We start from the raw sequence: 25,829 nt of genomic DNA on the forward strand, positions 1-25,829 counted from the left end.
CCACATCACTAAACGCTCAGGAGACAAATGCAATTCTGGCATTTCAGTTTATTGCTTGTTCATTTGAGTGCATGCCTGCAGGTTTTAAGAATCATTTACTTCACACCACAGGGTAATATGGGTTGAGATGGACATCCTGAATGAAAACCAATAAGAAATATTAATGATTCTCTTTCCACTGCTGCTGCCTGCGGAGCATTTCCAGAATATTGGGGGTTTATTTCATATTTCCAATAGCTGCAGCTTGTTTTTTTTTAAATTGAATGTTTAAAGTAGTGGGGAAAGCATTCAGTCTCTTTTAGATCCTCGCCATGGTGGGGGGGAGGGGGGAGAGGGGGGGGTGAAGAGGGAGAGGAGGGGGGGGAAGAGGAGGGGGGGGAAGAGGAGGGGGGGGAAGAGGAGGGGGGGGAAGAGGAGGGGGGGGAAGAGGAGGGGGGGGAAGAGGAGGGGGGGGAAGAGGAGGGGGGGGAAGAGGAGGGGGGGGAAGAGGAGGGGGGGGAAGAGGAGGGGGGGGAAGAGGAGGGGGGGGAAGAGGAGGGGGGGGAAGAGGAGGGGGGGGAAGAGGAGGGGGGGGAAGAGGAGGGGGGGGAAGAGGAGGGGGGGGAAGAGGAGGGGGGGGAAGAGGAGGGGGGGGAAGAGGAGGGGGGGGAAGAGGAGGGGGGGGAAGAGGAGGGGGGGGAAGAGGAGGGGGGGGAAGAGGAGGGGGGGGAAGAGGAGGGGGGGGAAGAGGAGGGGGGGGAAGAGGAGGGGGGGGAAGAGGAGGGGGGGGAAGAGGAGGGGGGGGAAGAGGAGGGGGGGGAAGAGGAGGGGGGGGAAGAGGAGGGGGGGAAGAGGAGGGGGGGGAAGAGGAGGGGGGGGAAGAGGAGGGGGGGGAAGAGGAGGGGGGGGAAGAGGGGGGGGGGGAAGAGGAGGGGGGGGGAAGAGGAGGGGGGGGAAGAGGGGGGGGGGAAGAGGAGGGGGGGAGAGGGGGAAAGGGGGGGAGGAGGGGAAGAGGGGGGGTGTACGATGGCTTTGACATTATTCAGTAAGTGAGATGTCCTGTGGCCAAGCACTGCCCACAATGCACCTTCATTCGAAAGGTGGCTGCAAACCACGTTGGAACTTTCGATCTGCGAGACACGTTCGCCGCCCCCCCGCCCCCAAAACGACCGTAAGGACCGCGCTTCCGCCTCCGTCCCGCTCCCCTACCTTCCCATCGCAGCCTCCCTCGCCGCACGCCTGGGCACCGACCGCACACGCGCCGAGCCCCCCGCGAAGGCGCGCGCGCGCGCGCGAGGCCTGTCGGTCACGTGGTAACGCCGGCCTGAAGCTCCCGGATCGTGAACGACGCGAAAATGCCGGAGCGTCCCGAGGAAGGCACGGACAAACCCAGAGCGGGAGAAAGGCAGCAGGTCAACCGGGTGCTGGAGGTGGCAGAGATAGCGGGACAACCCACGTGCATTTCGGGCTTGAGCTCTTCGTCAAGGGAGGAGTAAAATGTAGGCAGGGGCCCGAATAAAAAGGGGAGGGGGAGCACAGGCAAAAGGCCATCACTGGAGCACCTGTTGCCTCTGAAGACGGAGGTACTTCCCATGAACTAATGGACCCCGTAAATTGAACATTCAGAAATGGTCCGCAAAATTCGACTTGCGTTCACCGATGTCTCCCGACTTACGATGGGATCGCGTTCCGGCAGACCCATCATGAGTTGAAGACATTGTAAGTCAGAATCCGAATTTATTGTCATGAAATTCAGGGTTTTGTGGCAGCATCATACTTGTACATTCACTTTATTACCATCTTCCTACATCACTATAAAAAGAAATAATAAGAGTGCATGAGAAGAAAGATGGTGCCTTTGGTTCATAAAATTATTAATTACTCAGGAATCTGATGGCAGCGGGGAAGAAGCTGTCCTTGTGCCGTTGAATTTTGGGTTCCTGTACCTTTTTCCCAATGGTAGCAAATTGAGGAATAGAAAAAGAATACTGCACCTACCATTGTATATAATTAAATTTTGAATACTTTTATTCCACTCTGGGGGGAAAAAAACCATTAAGGAACACAGCTGAAAGCACGCTGGACATGAAGAATGTTTGAAAATTAATTGCTGAATGGCAAGGAGACGCACGTGGAAGTTTAGTCGACATGATGGCTTGTGTCGAGTGCACGATCGCTACAGAGACTGCAAGGGTGAATGAGTCAGCATCGCGAGAGAGTTGCATATCGCAAGCACGTGAACAGATCGGAATTTGAAACAAAGTATCATTTCAAACCATTGCAACTTCGAAAAGTCATAAGTCGGACCATCATAAGTAGGGGAGCACCTGTAATATGGTATTTGTTCCTTTTATTTATACCAGTACATGAGGTTATCAGGACTTGGCAGCTCCATCCAACAATTACATTCTCCTTATTTCCCTCTACTAAGTTAGGCAGTATCTTTGGTTCATTGATTATTCAGGAATCTGATGGCAGCGGGGAAGAAGCTGTCCTTGTGCCACTGAGTACTCGTTTTTAGGGTCCTGTACATTTTTCCTGATGATAGCAGAGTGAAGAGGGCATGGCCTAGGTGGGGTCTTTGTTGATAGAGGCTGCTTTATTAAACACCACCTCTTGTAGATCTCATCGATGGAGTAAAGGCTGTTTAATATCTATTAATGAATTAATGTTTCATATACCCAAATTTATGAACAAACAAGATGTGCACAAGTTAAACATTTTAGAAAATCATAAGGTATTGGGAATAAACTAAGTTTAATTCTTATTACTTAACAATGATCTCCAGCAGTTGTTAGGTCCTGGATAGTAAACAGCTTTATAGCCTACAGGCATTTTCCTAATCCAGTGCAGGATCATGTCTGACAGATCTGCTATGTTAGAGCAAAGTTGCCAGGAATTTACGTATGCAAACATATGCCAGGACTAGCTGTTACTTAATTAAAAATATTATCCATTGATTTAACTTCTCCATTTGTAAGAAACTTTAGTCTTTGTAACAGATTAAGAAAGATATGAACATTTTCAGATTGTATCCTGTAACATATAATAGATATTTCTTTGCTTCTTATGTACAGTTTTGAGGTCTTCTTTTTAATTTTGATGTTTAACAATGCAGGATCATGTATGACAGATCTACTAAGTTATAACAAAGTTGCCAGGAATTTACGTATGCTGGCAAATGCCAGAAATAGATATTACTTAATTTTTTAAAAAACCAGGAAAATAAATGTTGAAAGGTTGTTATTAAACATTGTCTAGGACTATGCAGAAATTGAATGTTAATCTGACACGTGCTGAATATTGAATAAATAACTATTAGAACTAAAACTTAAAAGAGATTAACATGTAAAATTTTCTTCAATAAGCTTTTTACGGGAGGTACGGTCAGTGTAGTGGTTAGCACAACGCTGTTGCAGAATCAGCAATTGGGATGGGGGTTCGATCCCCCACTGTCTGTAAGGAGTTTGTATGTTCTTCCCGTGACTGTGTGGGTTTTCCCCATGGGCTCTGGTTTCCTCTCACTCTTCAAAGTGTTCCAAAGGTAGTAGGTTAGTTGGTGTAATTGGGTGGTCCGGACTCATGGGCCGAAAGGACCTGCTACTATGCTGTATGTCTAAATTTTTTTAAAAATCAAGACCTAAAGAAATCAGGAGGGCTAAATGAAGACATGAGGTTGCTTTGGCAGACAATATGAAGGAAAGAGCATATAAAAATTTGGTCTCCTTGAAAGAAGATCAGAGTGGTCGGCTTTGTATGGAGCCAAAAGAGATGGAAGAGGTCTTAAATGTTTTCTGCATTAGTATTCACTCAGGAATCTAGCGTCCTGGTCAAAATGTATCCCTCACTCAACATCGCGATAGTGGTGTATTCAAAATTGCTGGCAGCACTGCAAATGTGATACTTTGATATGTAGTGGTAATGAATATATAATATATATATGAAATCTCTGGTGAGACCACACTTAGAATATTGTTTCTGGTCACCTCATTACAGAAAGGAAGTGGAAACTATGGAGAGGGTGCAAAGGAGATTTACCAGGATGCTGTCTGGATTGTAAAATATGTTTTATGAGGGAAGGTTAGCAGAGAAAGGGCTTTTCTCTTTGGAATGAAGAAGCATGAGATCTTAATAGTAACTTAATAGATGTCTATAAGATTATGAGAGGCAGAGTTAAGATAGACAGCCAGCACCTTTTCCTCAGAGTACAAAGGGAAGGGAAGAAAGTTTCAGGGAGACATTAGGGCTGAGTTTCTTTTTAAACAGAGAGTTGTGGGTGCCTGCAATGCATTGCTAGGGGTTGTGGTGGAGGTTGGAACAAAGGGGTATTTAAGAGATTCTTAGACATGGACATGGATTAAAGAAAAATAGGTGATGAAGTAGGGAGGGCTTGGTTTTTATTTTTGGGGGGGGGTAAGGTTGGAACAACATCATGGGCTAAAGGGTCTAATATCCTACGTTCTATATCTCAAAATTTATATAGGAAAAATTATTTTATTTGAAATGTCATCACAGCAGTTATGAGGGCAATGATTATTACAGTTTCTGATTTTAACTATTTTGATAGTTTACTCAGAAAAATAAACATTGCTGCATACCTTCAAATAGGTTAGTACCTGCATTTTCATTGCTTTTCCCATCTTAGTAAATTGGGTGTTATGGAACATTTACATAATTTGTGAATACAAATATAAAATTTTAAGCTGCAACATGGGCATGTGCAGCAGTTAATGCTGCTAGCTTTCAGTTCCAGGGGTTCAATCCTGACCTTGGGTAATGACTGTGTGAGGTTTGTCCATGGGTATGAGGATTTCCTTTGGTTGTTCTGGTTTCTTCCTGTATCCAAACTCATATTTATAGGTCAATTCCCTACTATAAATTATGAAATAGTGTCAGTTAGTGGCAAAAAAGGATTGGAGAGAAATTGCCGGGCATGTGTGTGAGAGAAAATTATTAATAAATCTTATTTGGATTTGACCTCATAATCCTTTTATTTCTGAGAAGTTTATTGCTCATGTGGATGTACACTTTCTTGAGACAACGTAATTTAGTTATTTCAATGCAAACTATATTTGCTCTTGTCTGAAACCTAAGCATTATTGAATGAGCTCAGATTATAGATGATCTGGTTACACATGTAACCTTTTTTAAACCATAAGACTGGAACACAAACTTTTATACTTTTCTTTCCTGAAGCGAATAGACAAGATTGTACCCAATCATATCCAGCTGTTAGCAATTATCAAATAACATTTCTGCCAAATTTTACTTACCTCATCGGTCGGTGTCTGTCATACTCATAACATTCTTTAAAATATGCAAGGGATCTAATCTCATCCAATCTATTAATTGGATTTCCAGTGGAAGAATAAAGCAAACAGATGTCAGAGTCCTTTCGCAGGCTTCACTTACAATTAACTGGCTACTTTGCATATCCAACGGCACACTGCCAAAATAGATTATATATTCCAAATTCATTCGGGGAAGACATTACCAGTGAACAGAGGAAATTATTCAAAAATAATTTTAAAACCACCTTTAAAATTATCCAATATTCCCAGTGACTCCAAACAAGCCATGGTGGTCATTCAGGATGTTATTGAGAATTCTTTAGATTTTAAAAAAAAGTACACATACAGCACAGTAACAGGCCCTTCCGATGCCCAAATATCCCATTTAACCTACAGTCTCTGTATGTTTTGAAAGGTGGGAGGAAACCAGAGCACTCAGTGGAAACACACACATGCACAGGGTGAACTCCTTACAGACATTGCCTCATTCAAACCCAAGTCGCTGACGCTGTATCTGCTTTGCATAACCACTATGGTAACTGTGCTCAAGATATTGCACAGGAGCACATAGAAGCCAGCATAAATGATGGAATAATCACACCATCTCACAAACTAACCATTCTTCTGTCCCATCAGGCACTTCCTCATGCATCTGTGAAAAAGTCTACAGATCTCACATTTTTAAAAAAAATTTTAAATAACTTTATTTATTCATTCAACAAGGTTATTACATACAGTTTAAAAAAAAGTACATATTATGAACAATAAATTTTTTTTTTATCTCAGCCAGCTCTCTTTAGGAGAGCCAAAGAGAAAAAAAACTGAAACATATTTACTAAAATCTAATCAAGGTAAATCTAAATGTAAATATTCTGAATATAAAGAAAAAAAATAATTATCATGTAAAACACATGATTTTTTCCATTACCAAACAAGTTTTCATCTCATTATGTTTTCATTTATTAATATCAATTACATTAGCATTTTTCCATATACTTGCTATACATTTTTTTGCTACAGATAAAACTAAATATACAAAAGCAATCTGAAATTTGTCTAATCCCAAATCTTTCAAAGGCTTCAACTCACCCAAAAAAAATATTGTCAGGTCTAGGAGTATTTTGATCTTATACAAATGTTCCAAAAACAATTGAATTGCTTTCCAAAAAGATTGTACATGTACACATAACCAAACAGCATGAAAAAAAGTTCCAACCGAATTACCACATCTAAAACAAGAGTCTGATTCACCAAAACCATATTTTAAAAAACTTTTCATGTGTTAAATACAATTGATGTAAAAAATTGTAATTAAGCATTGCATAACGAACATTTATCAATCTAGTAACACTACCATGACAGATATCTAATCAGTCATCCTCAGAAAAAGTAAGGTTAATATCCTTTTCCCATTTAATCTTAGATCTATCCCATCCCTTTTTTCCATACTTTCCTGTAATATTTGGTACATTAATGAAATATATCCCTTCTTTGGTGCAATCACAAGAAAAGATTCAAATTTAGTCAATTTAGGTAAAATCATATCTCTACCAAATATTTGTTTTACTAGGGATCGAAGTTGATAACAAACGAATAAAGAATTCTCATTAATACCAAAATCTTCCCTCATTTGATTAAAGGATAAAAATTTACCTTCTTTAAAACAATCCCCCAAGTTTTTTATACCTTTAGATTTCTAATGTAATAAACATTGATTATACATTGAAAAAGGAATAAGTTGGTATAAGTGTTAAAGTCAATAATTTACCCTTAGAACCTATTGTTCTATTTTTCCTCATCCATAACTTCATTAAATGTTTTAGTATAGGCACATTATATAGTTGTAATAAATTTAAGTCCCACCGAAACAAAAATTAATATATTTCAAATTCAGAAATATTCGCCATCTCAATTTTAGCCCAACTAGGGGGCTGTTCCAAATCCATTAATGAACTAATAAATTTAAATGAAGCTGCCTCATAATAATTTTGAAAATGTGGTAAACGTAATCCCCCAATGCATATTTCCACGTTAACTTATTCAAAGCTACTCTCGGAAATTTACCCTGTCATAAAAATTCCCTAACCATTTTATTTAAATCTCAAAAAAAATTCTTATTAAGTAAACACAGAATTGACTGAAACAAATATTGTATACATGGAAAGATACTCATTTTAATTGTATTTATTCTTCAAATTAAATTTATAGGAAGATCCTTCCACTTAATCAAATCAGCTTTGATCTTTTTCATTAATGGTACATAATTTAATTTATATAAAGATTGATAATCAACATCCGCATTTATACCCAAATATTTAATTCAATCAGTCAACTTCAAATTAATAATATTCTTATAAACTGAATAATCTCCTTCACCTATCGGTAAAATTTCACTTTTTTCCAGTTAACTTTACATCCAGACAAAGATCCATTTTGTGTTAAACATTCCTTCAAATGTAAAAGTGACTGAGCTGGGTTTGTTAAATACACCAATACGTCATCAGCAAATAGATTAATTTTATACTCCTCATCAAAAACTCTCACACCTTGTATCTGTGTATTTTGTCGTATCAACTGTGCTAAAGGTTCAATTGCTAACGCAAACAAAGCTGGAGACAAAGGACAAACTTGTCGAGTTAAATGAGTTAATTTAAAAAGTTCAGAGATCCGACCATTTGTCAATACCCTGGCTATTGGTTTATTGTATAAAGCTTTAATCCAACCAATAAAAGAAGGACCAAACTTAAATTTCTCTAAGACTTTAAATAAAAAGTTCCACTCAACTCTATCAAAAGCATTTTCTGCATCAAGAGATATCACCATCGGATGGTCAGGGCACTGTCGATATTTATTACTCAAACTAATCACTCAAAGAATATTATCTGAAGCATATCTATTCTTTATGAAACCTGTTTGATCAACATGTATCAACTTAGGTAAAAATTTAGCCAATCGATTCGCTAATAACAGTTCTCACATTGATCTCATCAGTCATCTTTAACTTGACATGACTACTGTATGAAACAGAGTCAACATGTTGCAGTCCAGTAAGAAAAATTGCAAGCAGTTTATTCACTTGAATAGGAAGGATCAGATTGGATGATTTTTAACTGAGTTACAATTGTTGTGGGTTTATACAATAAATATGCACCCTGCTTGGGTAAACAAGTGACTTTTGATACATTTATCACTGGTTATTCAGATTTATTGTTTCCTGACAGGTTGAGATATTGACCAGCTGATCAAATGCTCCTCAATGCTATGTAAATGGTTTATAAATGAGTATATTTATTTTCTTACATCCTGTCCTCTTCTCTAGCCTACAGGTCAACTTTCACATGTAGCCATTTCTTTAAAAATTTGACTACCATTTCACTCAATGTTCTACTACCTCTGGCAGTTTATTAACCTCCCATGCTCTGTGTGAAAAGCCTGACCCTCAGTTCTCTTTTAAATTTGTAATTGTTTCAGTTTAAACCCATGTTCTCAAGATGAAAATTTCTCCATCCTTAGAACATGACTATGACTACTTACCCTATCTATGCCCCTCATAATTTTATTTGGTCCAGTTAGAATACAATGGTATTCAAACTTTTCCTTCTACTCAAATACCACCTTAAGTAATCCCTATGCTATAGGTTCTCTTTGATTAGTAAGGGATTACTTAAGGTAGTATGTGAGTGTGGAAAAAAGGTTGAGAACCACTGCTCTGGACCCAATTGTTACTGCAATATTTTACTTGAGAAAAATTGTCATTTCCTTTGGAGTTATGAAAATGTGCACATAACAAGTCAGTTAGGTACGATTAAAACAGTGCTTTTCAAATTTTTCATTCCACTCACATACCACCTTAAGTAATCCTTTACTAATCACAGAGCACCGATAGGGATTACTTAAAGTGGTATGTGAGTCGAAGCAAAAAGTTTGAAAACCACTGAGTTAGAACAATCCCAGCAAATTCAACTTCTCCTAATTAAAGCCATGCGACATCCTTTCCAAAGTATGATGATCACAGCCGCATATAATCAATAGTGATGAAGTGTTCCAGTTCATGTTATGGATCTATGTTAATAGTAATATTTAGGTTAAGGTTAAGTGATATTTCTTATAAAAATGTCTTTGTAAAGTAAATTATAGAGTTAAATATTGTATATGTATTCTTAGTTAGTTGTGGGCTGATACAGGGTCACACATAGGTTACAGCACATTTACAGAGAACCATTGTACTCAGAGAAGAGAGTTCCTTCTCGGAGTCGCAGCATCTTAGAAAGAAGAGCTAGTGGATCTGAAGTGGTTCTTAATTATTCAAGAACATTGGAATGTTTGCTTTATTAAATACTGAAGTACCTAAGTACTCAATAAGAACTGCTGAGGAAGCCATCTTTTTTTAAACAAAACCACTTTAACCCTCTTGAACAGAGATGAGGTCAGAGATTGTTATATATATGGAGTGGTTTTAAATAAGGAACAGAATTTTGGTAGAATTAAAACTGATAGGCATATGGTTTCCAAGAATTGGGACTGACCTCATTGATGATGTAACTGTCACAAGATTTAGAGAAATATATTATTGAATTCAGACATTTTTGGATTAGTTCAATTTAGAGAGTACAGAAGTCAAACCCTGTAATACACAGAGTTAGGAATCTTGTGAAGGACGGGGTTGAATTACAGTAACCAGAGTAGGCTCTGTTTTGTGTTAAGCCTGGGAAAAGGGGAACACAGAATAAGTGGTTTTTGAAATAAGGAGGACCATTTTGCTGTCTCTTGGGAAAAGAGAACGGAATTCTACTGGGTTCATTTTTGTATGGCCACTTCGTTTAACCATTTTCTAGGTTTGTGAAATCATCGTGGAAGAAAATAACCAGATTTACTATCTCTTTGAAAAGAGGGAAGATTTTGGAAAACATGTTCCAAAATCTTCAGTAAAAAGAATATTTGATCCTGGGAAGATGGGAATTGTATTCTGCTTTACACAGGAGGTACATTAGTGGCTCAAAAGACGGTCATTTCTATTGAAAGAATATCTCTCAAGACATCTCATCAAAATAATTGTGAGTAAATAGGCCTGAAGATATGATGTTTAAAAGCGTGTTATAATTATTTCTGAACTGAGAATTTAAGACCTTCAAGCAAGATTAAAATGATGCTGAAGTTTGAAAAATTTACTTTTCAGAGTGGGACTTTAATTTTACACAGATACACACACATTTACATTTGTGCTTAGTGGGGTTAAATTTAGATGTTATTGATAGTTTAATAAAAACTATTATTTTGAATTTACTATTGTCTGGTGAATTTTCCACTGCTGTTCCTTTGATAGTACTAACCAAGTTTCTTTAGTCCCAAACAAGAAAAAAATAAAAGTATTTGTGGCTTGTATGCCACTGCAAGCGAAAGAAACATGTTGAGTCAAGTAGAGTTTCAGTTCAACTGATTTACTAATTCAAAATTGCCCACTTAAAAGGCCGGCAATTCTCAGTGACCCTCACGCCCTGTGGGGCGGAAGTGATGTTGGCTTCTGGTCGGAGGCTTTGCCTTGCACTGAGAGTCCCTGTGGATGCCACTGGCTGCAGACCCACCTGCAACTGCTAGAGCCAATTTGCTTGCCGCGTGGGTGAGCCTCTACATTACCCCCCACCCCCCACCCAGAACTGGTGATAGGAGGCGCAGAAACCATAACCTGTACATTGTATGTTTTACGTGGCCAGCCTTTTGCGGGTCGGAGAAGTCCTCATTTGCTAGTAGGAGGCAGATGTCCTCCAATGTCTGATCCAAAAAGATCTGTTCAAAGAGTAGACACAGTTTATGGCTGTCCGTTGGTGCCAGCATGTCACTCATCAGGGCTGATGGGATGCGGTCGCCCAGGCCATCTATATGTAGCAACTGCGCAGCCTGTTCGCAGTAAGAGGCCAAATGTGCTGACCAACAGGGCCTTGAGTATTTCATACCTGCCAATCTCTGGGTCGATTACTCAGCCCGCCATTTCCTGGTCAAGAGCAGCCACCATGTAGTAGTATCTGGTCTCATTGGAGACAATGTAACTGGGCTTCTACTTGTTGAAACCAGATGAGAGGCTGAATGGTGGGAATTCTGCACATACGTGGCGATCGGGAGCACGACTTGTGGAGATCCTTGCACCCGCACTTGTAGCGGCCCCTTTCTGATCGGACTGGGGTTTAGGGTCGGCAGCGCCTGTACCGGCAAACTCATGGGCAGGCAGGGCTCTTGGCCATTTCTTATCTGCCCTATCGTACTTCTGTGGTCTTCCCTGCATTCCATCACGATTCCAGTACAGTGGTTCCTCGCCCTCTCTGTCCTCGGAAGCATGTGCAGGCTAGTAGTCCCCGGATTCCATTCCTCAGGTTGGGAATGCGCGTTGGAGCAGAAGCAGCTTCCATCCTAGTAGCTGTCATGTTAGTTTATTAAATTGTACTGACAATAACACACCAGCAGTGCGAGTATAAGACAGCTTTAATAAACTAATATATACACTACGAGGTCTTGTCTCTCTGCAAGACAAACCTGGAAGGCTAGACTGTAGCTCTGGACTGCTTTATGTACAAGGTCACTGGGATGACCCGTGGTGACCTAGTGGTGTAATTACATATCACCACAGTACTGACAATAACCGAGTAGAAGACAGCTTTAATAAACTAATATATACACTAAGAGGTCTTGTCTCTCTGCAGACAAACCTGGAAGGCTAGACTGTAGCTCTGGACTGCTTTATAGACAAGGTCACTGGGATGACCCATGGTGACCTAGTGGTGTAATTACATATCACCACAGTACTGACAATAACCGAGTAGAAGACAGCTTTAATAAACTAATATGTACACTAAGAGGTCTTGTCTCTCTGCAAGACGAACCTGGGAGGCTAGACTGTAGCTCTGGTCTGCTTTATAGACAAGGTCACCGGGATGACCCGTGGTGACCTAGTGGTGTAATTACATATCACCACAGTACTGTCAATAACCGAGTAGAAGACAGCTTTAATAAACTAATATATACACTAAGAGGTCTTGTCTCTCTGCAGACAAACCTGGAAGGCTAGACTGTAGCTCTGGACTGCTTTATAGACAAGGTCACTGGGATGACCCATGGTGACCTAGTGGTGTAATTACATATCACCACAGTACTGACAATAACCGAGTAGAAGACAGCTTTAATAAACTAATATATACACTAAGAGGTCTTGTCTCTCTGCAAGACAAACCTGGAAAGCTAGACTGTAGCTCTGGTCTGCTTTATAGACAAGGTCACCGGGATGACCCGTGGTGACCTAGTGGTGTAATTACATATCACCACAGTACTGACAATAACCGAGTAGAAGACAGCTTTAATAAACTAATATGTACACTAAGAGATCCGTGGTGACCTAGTGGTGTAATTACATATCACCGCAGTCAGAACTAGAAAAGGATTGAAGTTACAGAAAGGGTGAGGGAGGCAGAGAACAGAAAGAATTTCCTAGATGGGGTGAGAGGATCTGACTTGTCCAGGGGACCTAATTGCATTTGATAAGAGAAGGAAGACGAATGAGGCCCGTGGTGAGAATTGAATATGCTTGAACTTCGCAGACGAATCTGAATTAAAAGAGAAATATTACTACTGTTGAGTAGAAGAGTTGACACAGTTAGAAGAGACTCTTGGAATATTCAGACTGTACATGGCATCACATACAGCGCTAAGATTCTGTTTCCTGCGGGCAAGATTAGCGTCAAAAGTAAACTGAGAAAAGTGGACTTGACCCGAAACGCTCCAACTGGTGTGTCCTGAACCTGCACGGATCGGGATTTTGGGCTTTTATTTCAGCTGCCCGGGCATCTGCAGTTTTCCCCTCCGCTCAAAGCACGTCAGAGATCCAGGGGTGGAGAGTGCGTGAAGTGAACCGCCTCGGACACAGGGATCTTTCACTTTTCACCACTGAGATGATTTGCAACCCTCGGGACGTCCCAAAGCGCTTGATGTTAAAGTGAGTGACTATTGTGAGGGATACTGGAATGTTAGGAGTCCAGAGATACTGGAAGCAAGTGCCAATTAAGAATAAAGTATTATGGGTTAACTTAAGGTGAAGGGATACTGGAATGTTAGGAGTCAAGCCAATGCTCATTAGAGATGAAGTATTATGGGTTAAATCAGGGTGAAGGGATGCTGGAATGAGAGGAAGGGTTGTAAAAGTGTAATAAACTAAGGATCTTCAAAACAGGATAACAAGTAGATAGCCTTAGCAAGTCTTAGGGATTGATTAATGAGTGAAGAACTTCTCTGGCTAACAAGTTTGCAGGAAGACACATAAACTGATAAGAAGTTAGAATCCACGTGGGCAGAATTACCTAATGCTAAACCAATCCAGGAGGCAGAAGAATGTTGGGGGGAAGGTATCTCTGCACTGAAATGAAATGTATAAAAGTTGGGTGAGCCCCAGTGTGTGTGTGTATTCCCAGGGTAAGGGGAAGCACCCAACTTTGCATTGTTGTAGTAGTAATAAAAGTTCTTTGTTCTCAATTTTTGTCTCGAGCAAATTCTGTGAAGGCACTTCTGTTTCTCACACTATTATTTCGAATTAAAGCAACTTCGCATAAGAAGCAACAAGATCACTGAGCCGATGATCAGTAATTTCAGCGGGAATGAGGATCAACCTCAATCTTTGCAAGCCAATGCAATTCGCTATGAATCACTTAAATTAATTAATGGGGAGTGAAGTATCTTCCGAAGGAGGGGAAGTTTGACGAACGGAGTTTTGCGGGTGAAGTGCGCTCTCTCCGTCGGCTGCCGTAGGTGAAAGGTCGGCACTGCCATCATGGCGGAAGAGGCGCGCCAGAGGTGCGACCGAAGACGGGTGCAGGGCGCGAGCGCCGCGCCGTCCGCCTTTCCGGGGTTCGGCACGCGGCGCGGCGAGAAGGCGCGCACAAGGCGAGTCCCGCCAACATGGAGCAGGAGGCTCGCCCGCTGCGGCACCGACATACTTCATTGGGGTGACTGGTCTGGTTGATGCAGCAGGAGAACTGGGGGGGGGGTCCTGGGGAGAGGAGATGGGGGGGGTCCTGGGGAGAGGAGATGGGGGGGGGTCCTGGGGAGAGGAGATGGGGGGGGCGTGGGTCCTGGGGAGAGGAGATGGGGGGGGCGTGGGTCCTGGGGAGAGGAGATGGGGGGGCGTGTCCTGGGGAGAGGAGATGGGGGGGGCGTGGGGAGAGGAGATGGGGGGGGCGTGGGGAGAGGAGATGGGGGGCGTAGGGAGAGGAGATGGGGGGGCATGGGGAGAGGAGATGGGGGGGCGTGGGGAGAGGAGATGGGGGGCGTGGGGAGAGGAGATGGGGGGGCATGGGGAGAGGAGATGGGGGGGCATGGGGAGAGGAGATGGGGGGCATGGGGAGAGGAGATGGGGGGGCATGGGGAGAGGAGATGGGGGGGCATGGGGAGAGGAGATGGGGGGGCATGGGGAGAGGAGATGGGGGGGCATGGGGAGAGGAGATGGGGGGGCATGGGGAGAGGAGATGGGGGGCATGGGGAGAGGAGATGGGGGGGCATGGGGAGAGGAGATGGGGGGCATGGGGTGAGGAGATTGGGGGGCATGGGGAGAGGAGATTGGGGGGCATGGGGAGAGGAGAGGGAGAGTGGGGGGAGAGGAGAGGGAGAGTGGGGGGGAGAGGAGAGGGAGAGTGGGGGGGAGAGGAGAGGGAGAGTGGGGGGGAGAGGAGAGGGAGAGTGGGGGGGAGAGGAGAGGGGGAGTGGGGGGGAGAGGAGAGGGAGAGTGGGGGGGAGAGGAGAGGGAGAGTGGGGGGGAGAGGAGGGAGAGTGGGGGGGAGAGGAGGGAGAGTGGGGGGGAGAGGAGGGAGAGTGGGGGGGAGAGGAGGGAGAGTGGGGGGGAGAGGAGGGAGAGTGGGGGGGAGAGGAGGGAGAGTGGGGGGGAGAGGAGGGAGAGTGGGGGGGAGAGGAGGGAGAGTGGGGGGGAGAGGAGGGAGAGTGGGGGGGAGAGGAGGGAGAGTGGGGGCGAGAGGAGAGTGGGGGCGAGAGGAGAGTGGGGGCGAGAGGAGAGTGGGGGCGAGAGGAGACGGAGAGTGGGGGGAGAGGAGACGGAGAGTGGGGGGGATAGAGGCAAAGGGCGGAGTGGTGGAGGGGTAGAGACAGAGGAGGAGAGGGGTGGGAACGGAGGAGGCTAGAAAAAGTGAGAGTTTGGGAAGGAGGCAAAAGGAAGGGAAGAGGGGTGTCCGAGAGTAGGTTTGGAGGAAGGGCGTTGAGAGCGAGATGGGGGAAGTAGAACAAGGGGGCTGAGAGCGAGTTGGGGGAAGAAGAATAGGGGGGCCAAGAGCGAGTCGGGGGAAGGAGATCAGGGGGGCCGAGAGCAAGTCAAGGGAAGGAAAATGAGGAGGGTCAGCAAGAAGATTTAGGAGGAGTGGGGATGAGAAGGGGTGTTGAGGGGTTTTGAGTGCAAGGAAATGGATCAACATTGGTTTTGGAGTACAAGCTTGAGGGGGTTCAAGAGTGGGTATGGGAGTGAGACGAGGAGTGGGTATGGAGGGGAGAGGAGCAGGTTGAGAGTGGGTTTGGGGGATGAAGAGGGAGTTGAGAGTGATTTTGTGGACAAGGAGGGTGTATGGGAGACGAATAGGGAGTCGAGAGTGGGTATAGGAGATGAGAGTGTGTTTGGGGGCTGAGTAGGGGGTGGTTGAATCTGGGTTGGGGGCAAGGAAAGCGGTTGAGACTGGGTTGGTGGTATGAGGAGGAGGGACGTGTGGGTTGGGAAAGATGGAGGAGGGGTGAGAGTAGGTTTCGGGGAAAAAGGAGAAGGGGCAAGAGTGAGTTTGGGGAAAGGAGGAGGAGGGATAAGAGTGGGTTTGGGGGACAAGGGTGGGTTTTGGGGCGAGGAGGGGCACACAAGAGTGGCTTTTGGAGTGGAGTAGGATGTGGTGAGGAAAAGTGGGATAGATGGACCAAGGGATAAAGGAGAGAGTTGGGGATCTTGAATGCAAGAGCAGGATAATGAATTAACAGAAATGAGTAGAACCAAACAACTTCTCCCACAGTAGAATTCTATGAAGCTAAATATCCAAATCTTCCCAGTCCAATTAAAGAAAAAAAAAACCCTCTGTGACTTCTGTAGACCCTAAGATGTTTTAGAGAAGGACAAGTGTAGCCATCTAGAAGGAAAATAACTTGGGAGCAACACCTTAAATTCCTGTGCAGATGAGTCAATAAAGCTTATTGTTATAGACATTAGTAATATGTGCAAATGAAATGAAAGTACTTGCTGCAGTTTTCGAGGTACATATAACATATGATTAAAAAATATTAAAGGAAGAAAATAAATTGCATGCATACCCCACTTTACAAAGCTAGAGCGTTCCTACGGAACCTTTTATACGCTGAAATGGCGTAAAGTGAAGGTATTCCCATTGATTTCTATGGGAAAAATTTTTTTGTTCCCAAATCCAAAAATGTAACCCACCAAATCATACTAAATAACACACAAAACCTAAAATAATGCTAATATATAGTAAAAGCAGGAATGATATGATAAATACACAGCTCACATGAAGTAAAAAAAAATGTACAATGCAGTTTCACTTACCAGAATCTGGAAGACTCTGGAAGTTTTGGCCATGCACTGACTGCCCTGCTAGCCATTTTTTTGTAAAAGCAAAAAACCTTTCATAAAAACGAACACAGCCTTCTTTGTTATATATAATTTTTTTTATTTTTCACACTATAAACCATATTGACCAAGATACATACAGACATTTTTCTTCTTAAATATATAGTGTCATTTTCTCCCCCTTTTCCCCCCTCCCTTCCCTCCCTCCCTCACCCCCTTCCCCATTTATTTGAAGTTCAATCTATAAGATACATTAAACCCGTTAAACAATGTCACTTAATAAAAATAAATAAGAAATTTTACTGAGTCAGTTCTTTTCGTTATCTTCTCCTGTCATTTTAGGTGGTGGAAGTCCATGGTAGGATTTCTCTATTGTATTTCATGTATGGCTCCCATATTTGTTCGAATATTGTAATGTTATTTCTTAACTTATATGTTATTTTTTCTAATGGAATACATTTATTCATTTCTATATACCATTGTTGTATTCTCAAGTTGTCTTCTAATTTCCAGGTTGACATAATACATTTTTTGCTACAGCTAGGGCTATCATAACAAATCTTTTTTGTGCTCCATCCAAATCGAGTCCAAATTCTTTGTTTCTTATATTACTTAGGAGGAAGATCTCTGGGTTTTTTGGTATATTGCTTTTTATGATTTTATTTAATATCTGGTTTAGATCTTCCCAAAATTTTTCCACTTTCTCACATGTCCAAATTGCATGAATTGTTGCTCCCGTTTCCTTTTTACAGCGAAAACATCTGTCTGATACTGTTGGGTCCCATTTATTTAACTTTTGAGGTGTGTATCCAGTTATATTGTATCATGCGTAACCTCGTGTTTATTGTATTTCTCATAGTTCCGGAGCATAACTTCTCCCATGTTTCATTATTTATCTTTATGTTTAGATCTTGTTCCCATTTTTGTTTAGGTTTACCGTTTGTTTCCTCGTTCTCCTTTTCTTACAGTTTGATGTACATGTTTGTTACAAATTTTTAAATTATCATTATGTCTGTAATCACATATTCAAAATTGCTTCCTTCTGGTAACCTCAGACTGTTTCCCAATTTGTCCTTCAAGTAGATTTTCAGTTGGTAGTATGCAAACATTGTATCGTGAGTTATATTATATTTATCATTTGTTCAAAGGATAATAATTTATTTCCTGAAAAACAATTTTCTATTCTTTTGATCCCTTTTCTCTCCCTTTCTCTAAAGGAAAGGTTATTGTGAAAGGGATTAGTTGATTTTGCGTCAATATTAGTTTTGGTAGTTGGTAATTTGTTTTATTCCTTTCTACATGAATCTTCTTCCAAATATTGAACAGATGATGCAATACCGGTGAATTCCTACGTTGCACCAATTTTTCATCCCATTTATATAGTATATGTTCAGGTATCTTCTCCCCTATTTTATCTAGTTCTAATCTGGTCCAATCTGGTTTTTCCCTTGTTTGATAAAAATCTGATAGGTATCTTCATTGTGCGGCTCTATAATAATTCTTAAAGTTTGGTAGTTGTAAGCCTCCTTGTTTGTACCATTCTGTTAATTTATCTAGTGCTATCCTCGGTTTCCCCCCTTTCCATAAGAATTTCCTTATTATTTTCTTTAACTCCTTGAAGAATTTCTCTGTTAGGTGTATTGGTAATGATTGAAATAGGTATTGTATCCTTGGGAAAATGTTCATTTTAATACAGTTTATCCTTCCTATCAGCGTTAGTGGTAAGTCTTTCCAATGCTCTAAGTCGTCTTGTAATTTTTTCATTAATGGATGGTAATTTAGTTTATATAGATGGCCGAGATTTTTATTTAGTTGTATACCTAGGTATCGCATTGTTTGTGTTTGCCATCTAAATGGCGATTCTTTCTTAAACTTTGTGAAATCCGCATTATTCATTGGCATTGCCTCACTTTTATTTGCGTTGATCTTATACCCCGATACTTCTCCATATTCCTTCAATTTCCTATGTAATTCTTTTATTGATATTTCTGGTTCTGTTAAGTATATTATAACGTCATCTGCAAATAGACTGATTTTATATTCCTTCTCTTTTATTTTTATCCCTCTTATTTTATTTTCTGTTCTTATCAGTTCTGCTAGTGGTTCTATAGCTAACGAGAACAGTGAGGGAGATGGTGGACATCCCTGCCTTGTTGATCAGCTTAAGTTAAATTGTTTTGATATATATCCATTTACTGTCACTTTCGCCAATGGTCCCTTATATAATGCTTTAATCCAATTAATATATTTCTCTGGTAGGCTGAATTTTTGTAGCACTTTGAATAAATAATTCCATTCTACTCTGTCAAAGGCCTTCTCTGCATCTAAAGCAACTGCTACTGTTGGAGTTTTATTTCCTTCTACTGCATGAATTAAGTTAATAAATTTACAGATATTGTCTGTTGTTCGTCTTTTTTTAATAAATCCAGTTTGATCTAGATTTAGTATTTTTGGTGCATAGTCAGCTAATCTGTTTGCTAATAGTTTCGCTATTATCTTATAATCTGTGTTAAGTAGAGATATTGGTCTATATTTCGCTGGTGCGAGTGGATCTTTCCCTGTCTTTGGTATTACTGTAATTATTGCTGTTTTGCATGAATCTGGTATGATTTGTGTTTTATCAATCTGGTTGATTACTTCCAGGAGGGGAGGAATTAATAAGTCTTTAAATATTTTATAGAATTCTATTGGAAATCCATCCTCTCCTGGTGTTTTATTGTTCGGTAGTTTTTTTTAATATCTCCTGTAATTCTTCTATTTCAAATGGTTTTATTAATTTATTTTGCTCCTCTGTTTGTAATTTCGGTAGTTCAATTTTAGTTAGAAATTCATCTATTTTGTCTTCTTTGCCTTCGTTTTCAGTTTGATATAGTTGCTCGTAGAATTCCATGAAGTTTTCATTGATCTCCGTTGGATTATATGTAATTTGTTTGTCCTTTTTCCTTAATGCCAATACCATTCTTTTAGTTTGTTCTGTCTTAAGCTGCTACGCTAGAATTTTGTGCGTTTTTTCTCCTAGCTCATAATATTTCTGTTTTGTCTTCATTATGTTCTTATCCACCTTGTATGTTTGTAGTATTTCATATTTTATTTTTTTTATCTGCCAATTCTCTTATTTTAGTTGTGTCTTCCTTTATTGCTAATTCTTTTTCTATATTTGTTATTTCCCTTTCCAACTGTTCTGTTTCCCGATTGTAGTCCTTCTTCATCTTAGTTACATAACTTATTATTTGCCCTCTGATGAATGCTTTCATTGCGTCCCATAGTATAAACTTATCTTACACTGATTCTGTATTTATTTCAAAGTACATTTTAATTTGTCTTTCAATTAATTCTCTAAAATCCTGCCTTTTAAGTAGCATGGAGTTTAATCTCCATCTATATATTCTTGGTGGGATGTCCTCTAGCTCTATTCCAATAACAGGGGTGAGTGGTCCGATAATAGTCTAGCTTTATATTCCGTTTTCCCAACTCTCCCTTGAATGTGGGCTGATAACAGGAATAGGTCTATCCTCGAGTATGTTTTATGTCTACCCGAATAATATATTCCTTTTCCTTTGGGTGTTGTTTCCTCCATATATCCAAAAGTTGCATTTCTTGCATCGATTTAATTATAAATTTGGTTATTTTGTTCTTTCTGTTAGTTTTTTTCCCAGTTTTATCCATGTTTGAGTCCAAATTAAGGTTAAAATCCCCTCATATTAGTATGTTCCCTTGCGTATCTGCTATCTTCAAAAAGATATCTTGCATAAATTTTTGATCTTCTTCATTAGGTGAATATACATTGAGAAAATTCTGAATATATCTGACATTTTATCATTACATATCTCCCTGCTGGATCTATTATTTCCTCTTCTATTTTGATTGGTACATTTTTATTGATTAATATAGCTACTCCTCTGGCTTTTGAATTATATGATGCTGCTGTTACGTGTCCTATCCAATCGCTCTTTAATTTCTTGTGTTCCACTTCAGTTAGATGTGTTTCTTGTACGAATGCTATATTAATTTTTTATTTTTTCAATAAATTTAACAGTTTCTTCCTTTTGATTTGGTTATGTATTGTATTAATATTTAAAGTCATATACTTCAACATAGTCATTTCATACTTTGTTTATCTTTCTTTTCCGTTTCCTCATCACCACCTTCCCTTCTTATCCATTTCTGCTTTCTTTTTTTGAACACATTATAAGACGACATTTCTAAAACATAAAATATTTCCACTATTCTCATATCTAAAATTCCTTTAACCCTAATAGTCTCTCCCCTTTCTGAGTTGCCCTTTGTCCCTTGTTGGGCAACCACATCTCCCCTCTCCATTTTGATTTGCGAATCCGCTCGCAAGCGTCAACTGATTTCGCAGTGACTGTTATTCTTTCCCACCCAGCCCCCCCCAGAAAAGATTTTAATCTTCATATATAACAAAGGTCACTCTCTTAATTCCCTCCTTACTTCCTTTCTTCCCTTTCTTTCCCTTCTTAGTTCTTATACTCTATTTTTTATATATATATATATATATAGTTGTAATTTTTGTTCTTGTTACATCTCTTCATCTCTCTGTTTTGTAGTTGTTCTGCAAATTTTCGTGCTTCTTCCGGATCCGAGAATAGTTTGCTTTGCTGCCCTGGGATAACTATTTTAAGTACCGCTGGGAATTTTAACATAAATTTATAACCTTTTTTTCTTAGGGTCGTTTTTGCTGCATTGAACTCCTTCCTCTTCTTCAGGAGTTCAAAACTTATATCTGGATAGAAAAAAAAAGTTTGACCCTTGTATTCCAGTGGTTTTTGTCTTCTCTTATTTTTTTCATTGCCTTCTCCAATATATTTTCTCTTGTTGTATATCTTAGGAATTTTACTAGAATGGATCTTGGTTTTTGTTGTGGCTGTGGTTTAGGGGCTAATGTTCTGTGTGCCCTTTCTATTTCCATTCCTTCCTGTATTTCTGGCCTTCCTAGGACCCTGGGGATCCATTCTTTTATAAATTCTTTCATATTTTTGCCTTCTTCATCTTCCTTAAGGCCCACTATATTGTTTCTTCTATTATAATTTTCCATTATATCCATCTTCTGAGCTAACAGCTCCTGTGTTTCTTTAACTTTTTTATCAGATTCTTCCAATTACTTTTTTAAGTCATCTACCTCCTTTTCTATGGCTGTTTCTCGTTCTTCCACCTTGTCTACTCTTTTTCCTATATCTGTCATGATCATCTCTAATCTATTCACTTTTTCTTCTGTACTTTTTATTCTTTTTATTTCACTGAATTCTTGTGACTGCCATTCCTTTACTGTTTCCATATATTCTTTAAAAAAAATATATATCCATGTACTTGCCCTTCCCTTCATCTTCCATTTCTCTGTGTTCTCCCTCCTCTTCTTCTGGGTCCACTCCAGGATCTGTGTCCTTTACCTCTGTCTCTTCTGGTTTTCTTGTTGGGTTGTTTATTTTATTTTGTTGGGTATTTTTGGTCTTCTTATTTTTATTAAAAGTGTCTTGGTGTTGGTCTTCTTCCTCTGGGTTGGTCATCTGTTGTTTCTTTGATTTCCTATTTTTATTCTCTTCCTTCTTGTTCTCGTTATTTTCTATGTTTTCCTGTTGAGAGTCTTGCTGTTGTGTTGTATTTGTCTGTTTCAACTGTGGAGATTTACTCCTCAGCTGGTCCCCCCTCCCGTCAGTGTTATTTTTGTCTTGTGCATCCTTGTGCACTTTTGTTTGGCTCCTTGAGCCATTTTTGTAGTCCTGAGTTCGGGTTTCCACTGACCTCAGGGAGCGGGCTTCTCTCTCCATGGCGGGCCTCCTTGTACCAGTAAGGCCTTCACCTTCCTCCACCGACGTCCTTCCTTCTTCTTTTCTTCGCATTGTTTTTGGTTTTTCTTTCTTCTCTGCCATTTTCTCCACACTTTCACTTTCACTTTGCTGTGGTTTCTATGTTTGTGCCTTTGTTTTTTCTCTATCTTTTCTTTACTTTTCTGGAGAGGGCTGGAGTTCCCCGACAGGCCACTACTCCATCACGTGACTCCCCCACAGCCTTTGTTAAAGTGAATTCTCATAAAGCTGGGTATTCTTGTATAATAATATTTACATTTGGGAGTAAATTATAGTGCAAAGCACATTGAGCCAGTAGCGCAGTGTTGCTGGCTGCTCCATATTTATATATGTTCAGTGTTAGGGCTTCATATTGGGTCTGAAATTTATAGATTTGATCATTTCAGAGTTGTGGTGGGTAGGCTGGTAGTTGATCTTTAGTATCTCGTGCCATTATTTCCCAAATAGCTCCAGAAATCCATCCTTGATTCTCTTCCCAGCCTCTGCTTTCCTTGTGTGCTCTGTGTCTCACTCACTGTGCATATCCTTCATCTTCTTCCCTGCATTGCTGTTATTCTATCTCATTCTGTTCACCTTCTTTCTCAATTTCCTGTATCTGGCTTCTTGTGAATACAAGTCAAGTTTATTGTCATCTGATTCCACAAGTACAACCTGACGAATCTGTTCTCTGGTCCTTGGTGGAAAATACTCTAACATACAACCAGACATAACACGCATATAGACAAACAATGCATATGCAGGACAAGTATTTGTATATATAAATAAATTTTGTTTTATAAATATGAGTCTCTAATTGTTAGTGTGAACAGTTCCTTTGGTTGTTCAGCAACCTCACTTCCTGTGGGGAGTGCCTTACTTTGCACACCTCTATGATGGCATCTTTAGCTACTGACACCCCGTATTTGACACTTCTTTTGATAATAGATGCAGTTATTGTTAGAAACATAGGTGAAGGGCCATTTGGCCCTTCAAGCTCACACCGCCATTCATTATGATAATGGCTGATCATCTACTCAGTCCCCATACCCACTGATCCCCTTAGCTACAAGGGCAAATCCAACTTCCTCTTAAATATGGATAAGGAACTGGCTTCAACTACTGCCTGTGGCAAAGAATTCCACAGATTCACCACTCTCTGAGAGAAAAAAAAGATTATTATCTCAGTCCTAAAAGACATCCCCCTTATCCTTAAACTGTGTCCTCTAGTTGTGGTTTTCCCCAACATAGGGAACAACCTTCCTGCATCTAACCTTAAGAATTTTATACGTTTCTATAAGATTCCCCCCCCCCCCCCCCTCAGTCTTCTAAATTCCAGCGAGTATAAGCCTAGTCGATCCAGCCTCTCTTCATATGCAAGTCCTCCCATCTCTGGTATCAATCTAATGAACCTTCTCTGCACCCCCTTCATGGCAAGGATGTCTTTCCTCAGATAAGGAGACCAAAACGGCACACAAGACTCTAGGTGTGGTCTCACCAAGGTCCTATACAGCTGCAGTAGAACTTCTCTACTCCTGTACTCGAATCCTCTTGCTATGAATGCCAACATACCATTCGCTTTCCTCATTGCCTGGTGTACCTGCATGCCCACTTTCAATGACTGATAACCAGCGACACCCAAGCCTCATTTCATTTCTCTTTTTCCTAAACGGATACCATTTAGATAATAATCTTCTCTCCTTTCCTCCAAAGTGGATAACCACATTTATCCTCATTATATTGCATCTGCCATGCCTTGGCCAACTCAACTAACTTGCCCAAATCACCCTGCATCCTCCTAGCATCCTCTACATGGCTAACCTTGCTACCCAGCTTCATGTCGTCTGCAAATTTGGAGATGCTGCTTTCTATTCCCACATCTAAATCATTGATATATATTGTTAATAACTGTAGTCCCAGCACTAAGCCGTATAGTACCCCATTAGTTTGAAAGCAACAATAGCTTAATCAATTGGACCATCATTTAGGATAATTATGAGCCAATGTGATGTTATCCTAAGATTCTTGGTCTATCTCTGGTATGTTCATCATCCATTCTACCAGTTGTAGATAATTTTCTTGAAGCCTGCAAATTGGCTACCTTAGTGAAGGATAAAGATGTATAAACACTGGTGAGGGATCATATAAATTATTTGCAGAGAAAATAATTGTTACCCTGAACAAAGAAAGCTTCAACCAGTCCTAATATGATTCTCCTTTGTCCACTTGTATCATCTACAGAAAAGCTGCATTGCAAGCAGCTCTGAGGAAGAAACAGGAATGTGAAGCTAAAGCTCTTCAAATTGTTGAACGACTACTTGAAATAAATGTTACAGAAGAATTTCTGTTGGATTGTGTAAGTGAGCTCCTCGTCCACAGCTCCATTTGTCCATTGCCTCCTTCCTCACCTACCATTGATAATAGAGAAAGGTAAAATAGAGGAAGACAAATCTGAAGGACGGCACTAGAATTGCCAAACAAATTTGAATATGGCACAGTTAGCACATTAGCACAATGCTTTTACAGTGGCAGTTCAAATCTGGTGCTGTCTGTAAGGGGTTCATACATTCTCCCCGTGTCTGCGTGGGTTTCTTCTGGGGGCTCCAGTTTCCTCCCACCCTTCAAAACGTAGGTTTATTGAAGTATTTTGGGGGGCATGGGCTTGTGGGGTGGAAGGTCATGTTACCATGCTATATGTCTAAATTTAAATAGAACATAGAACACGACAGCACAGTACAGGCCCTTCAACCTGCAATTTTGACCCAACCCATGCATTCCTTCCAAAAAAATATACAAAACCCTTCCCGCCTCATAACCCTCTATTTTCCTTTAATCAGGTGTCTGTCTAAGAGTCTCTTAAATGGGCCTAATGTTTCAGCATCCATCACTATCCCTGGCAAGACATTCCAGGAACCTACAACATTGTAAAAAAAAATAACTTACCCCTAAACTTCCCTCCCTTCACTTTATACATATGTTCTCTGGTGTTTGCTATTCTTGCCCTGGGAAAAAGATGCTGGCTGTCCACCCTTCCTATGTAGATCTCTGTTGTCTCCTCTCATCCTTTGCTCGAAAGAGAAAAGTCCCAGCTCTGCTAACCTTGCCTCATGACTTGTTTTCCAATTCAGGCAACATCCTGGTAAATCCCCTCTGCACCTT

The 25,829-nt window shown here is 40.8% G+C and overlaps 2 protein-coding genes across 10 annotated transcripts in view; one reads left to right on the forward strand and one right to left on the reverse strand.

Annotated features, from left to right (window-relative positions):
- Nucleotides 1–1,269, reverse strand: part of glmna (glomulin, FKBP associated protein a) — a 70,331-nt gene extending 69,062 nt beyond the window's left edge. For 2 of the 3 annotated variants that reach the window (XM_069939226.1, XM_069939228.1), the window contains exon 1: nucleotides 1,189–1,266. The gene's annotated coding sequence lies outside the window, so the exon portion shown is untranslated. Of the gene's footprint in view, nucleotides 1–1,188 lie in introns of all 3 variants that reach the window. The other variant, XM_069939227.1, reaches the window with a different exon arrangement.
- A 12,790-nt stretch (nucleotides 1,270–14,059) lies between these two features.
- Nucleotides 14,060–25,829, forward strand: part of rpap2 (RNA polymerase II associated protein 2) — a 123,668-nt gene continuing 111,898 nt past the window's right edge. For 6 of the 7 annotated variants that reach the window (XM_069939231.1, XM_069939230.1, XM_069939229.1 and 3 more), the window contains exons 1-2: nucleotides 14,060–14,189; nucleotides 24,912–25,026. In XM_069939231.1, coding sequence (XP_069795332.1) covers nucleotides 14,077–14,189; nucleotides 24,912–25,026 — 228 coding nt within the window. In that variant the 5' untranslated portion in view covers nucleotides 14,060–14,076. Of the gene's footprint in view, nucleotides 14,252–24,911; nucleotides 25,027–25,829 lie in introns of all 7 variants that reach the window. The other variant, XM_069939232.1, reaches the window with a different exon arrangement.

The sequence above is a fragment of the Narcine bancroftii genome, chromosome 5 (assembly GCF_036971445.1).
Source record: "Narcine bancroftii isolate sNarBan1 chromosome 5, sNarBan1.hap1, whole genome shotgun sequence".
In the NCBI taxonomy this organism is placed as follows: Eukaryota; Metazoa; Chordata; class Chondrichthyes; order Torpediniformes; family Narcinidae; genus Narcine; species Narcine bancroftii.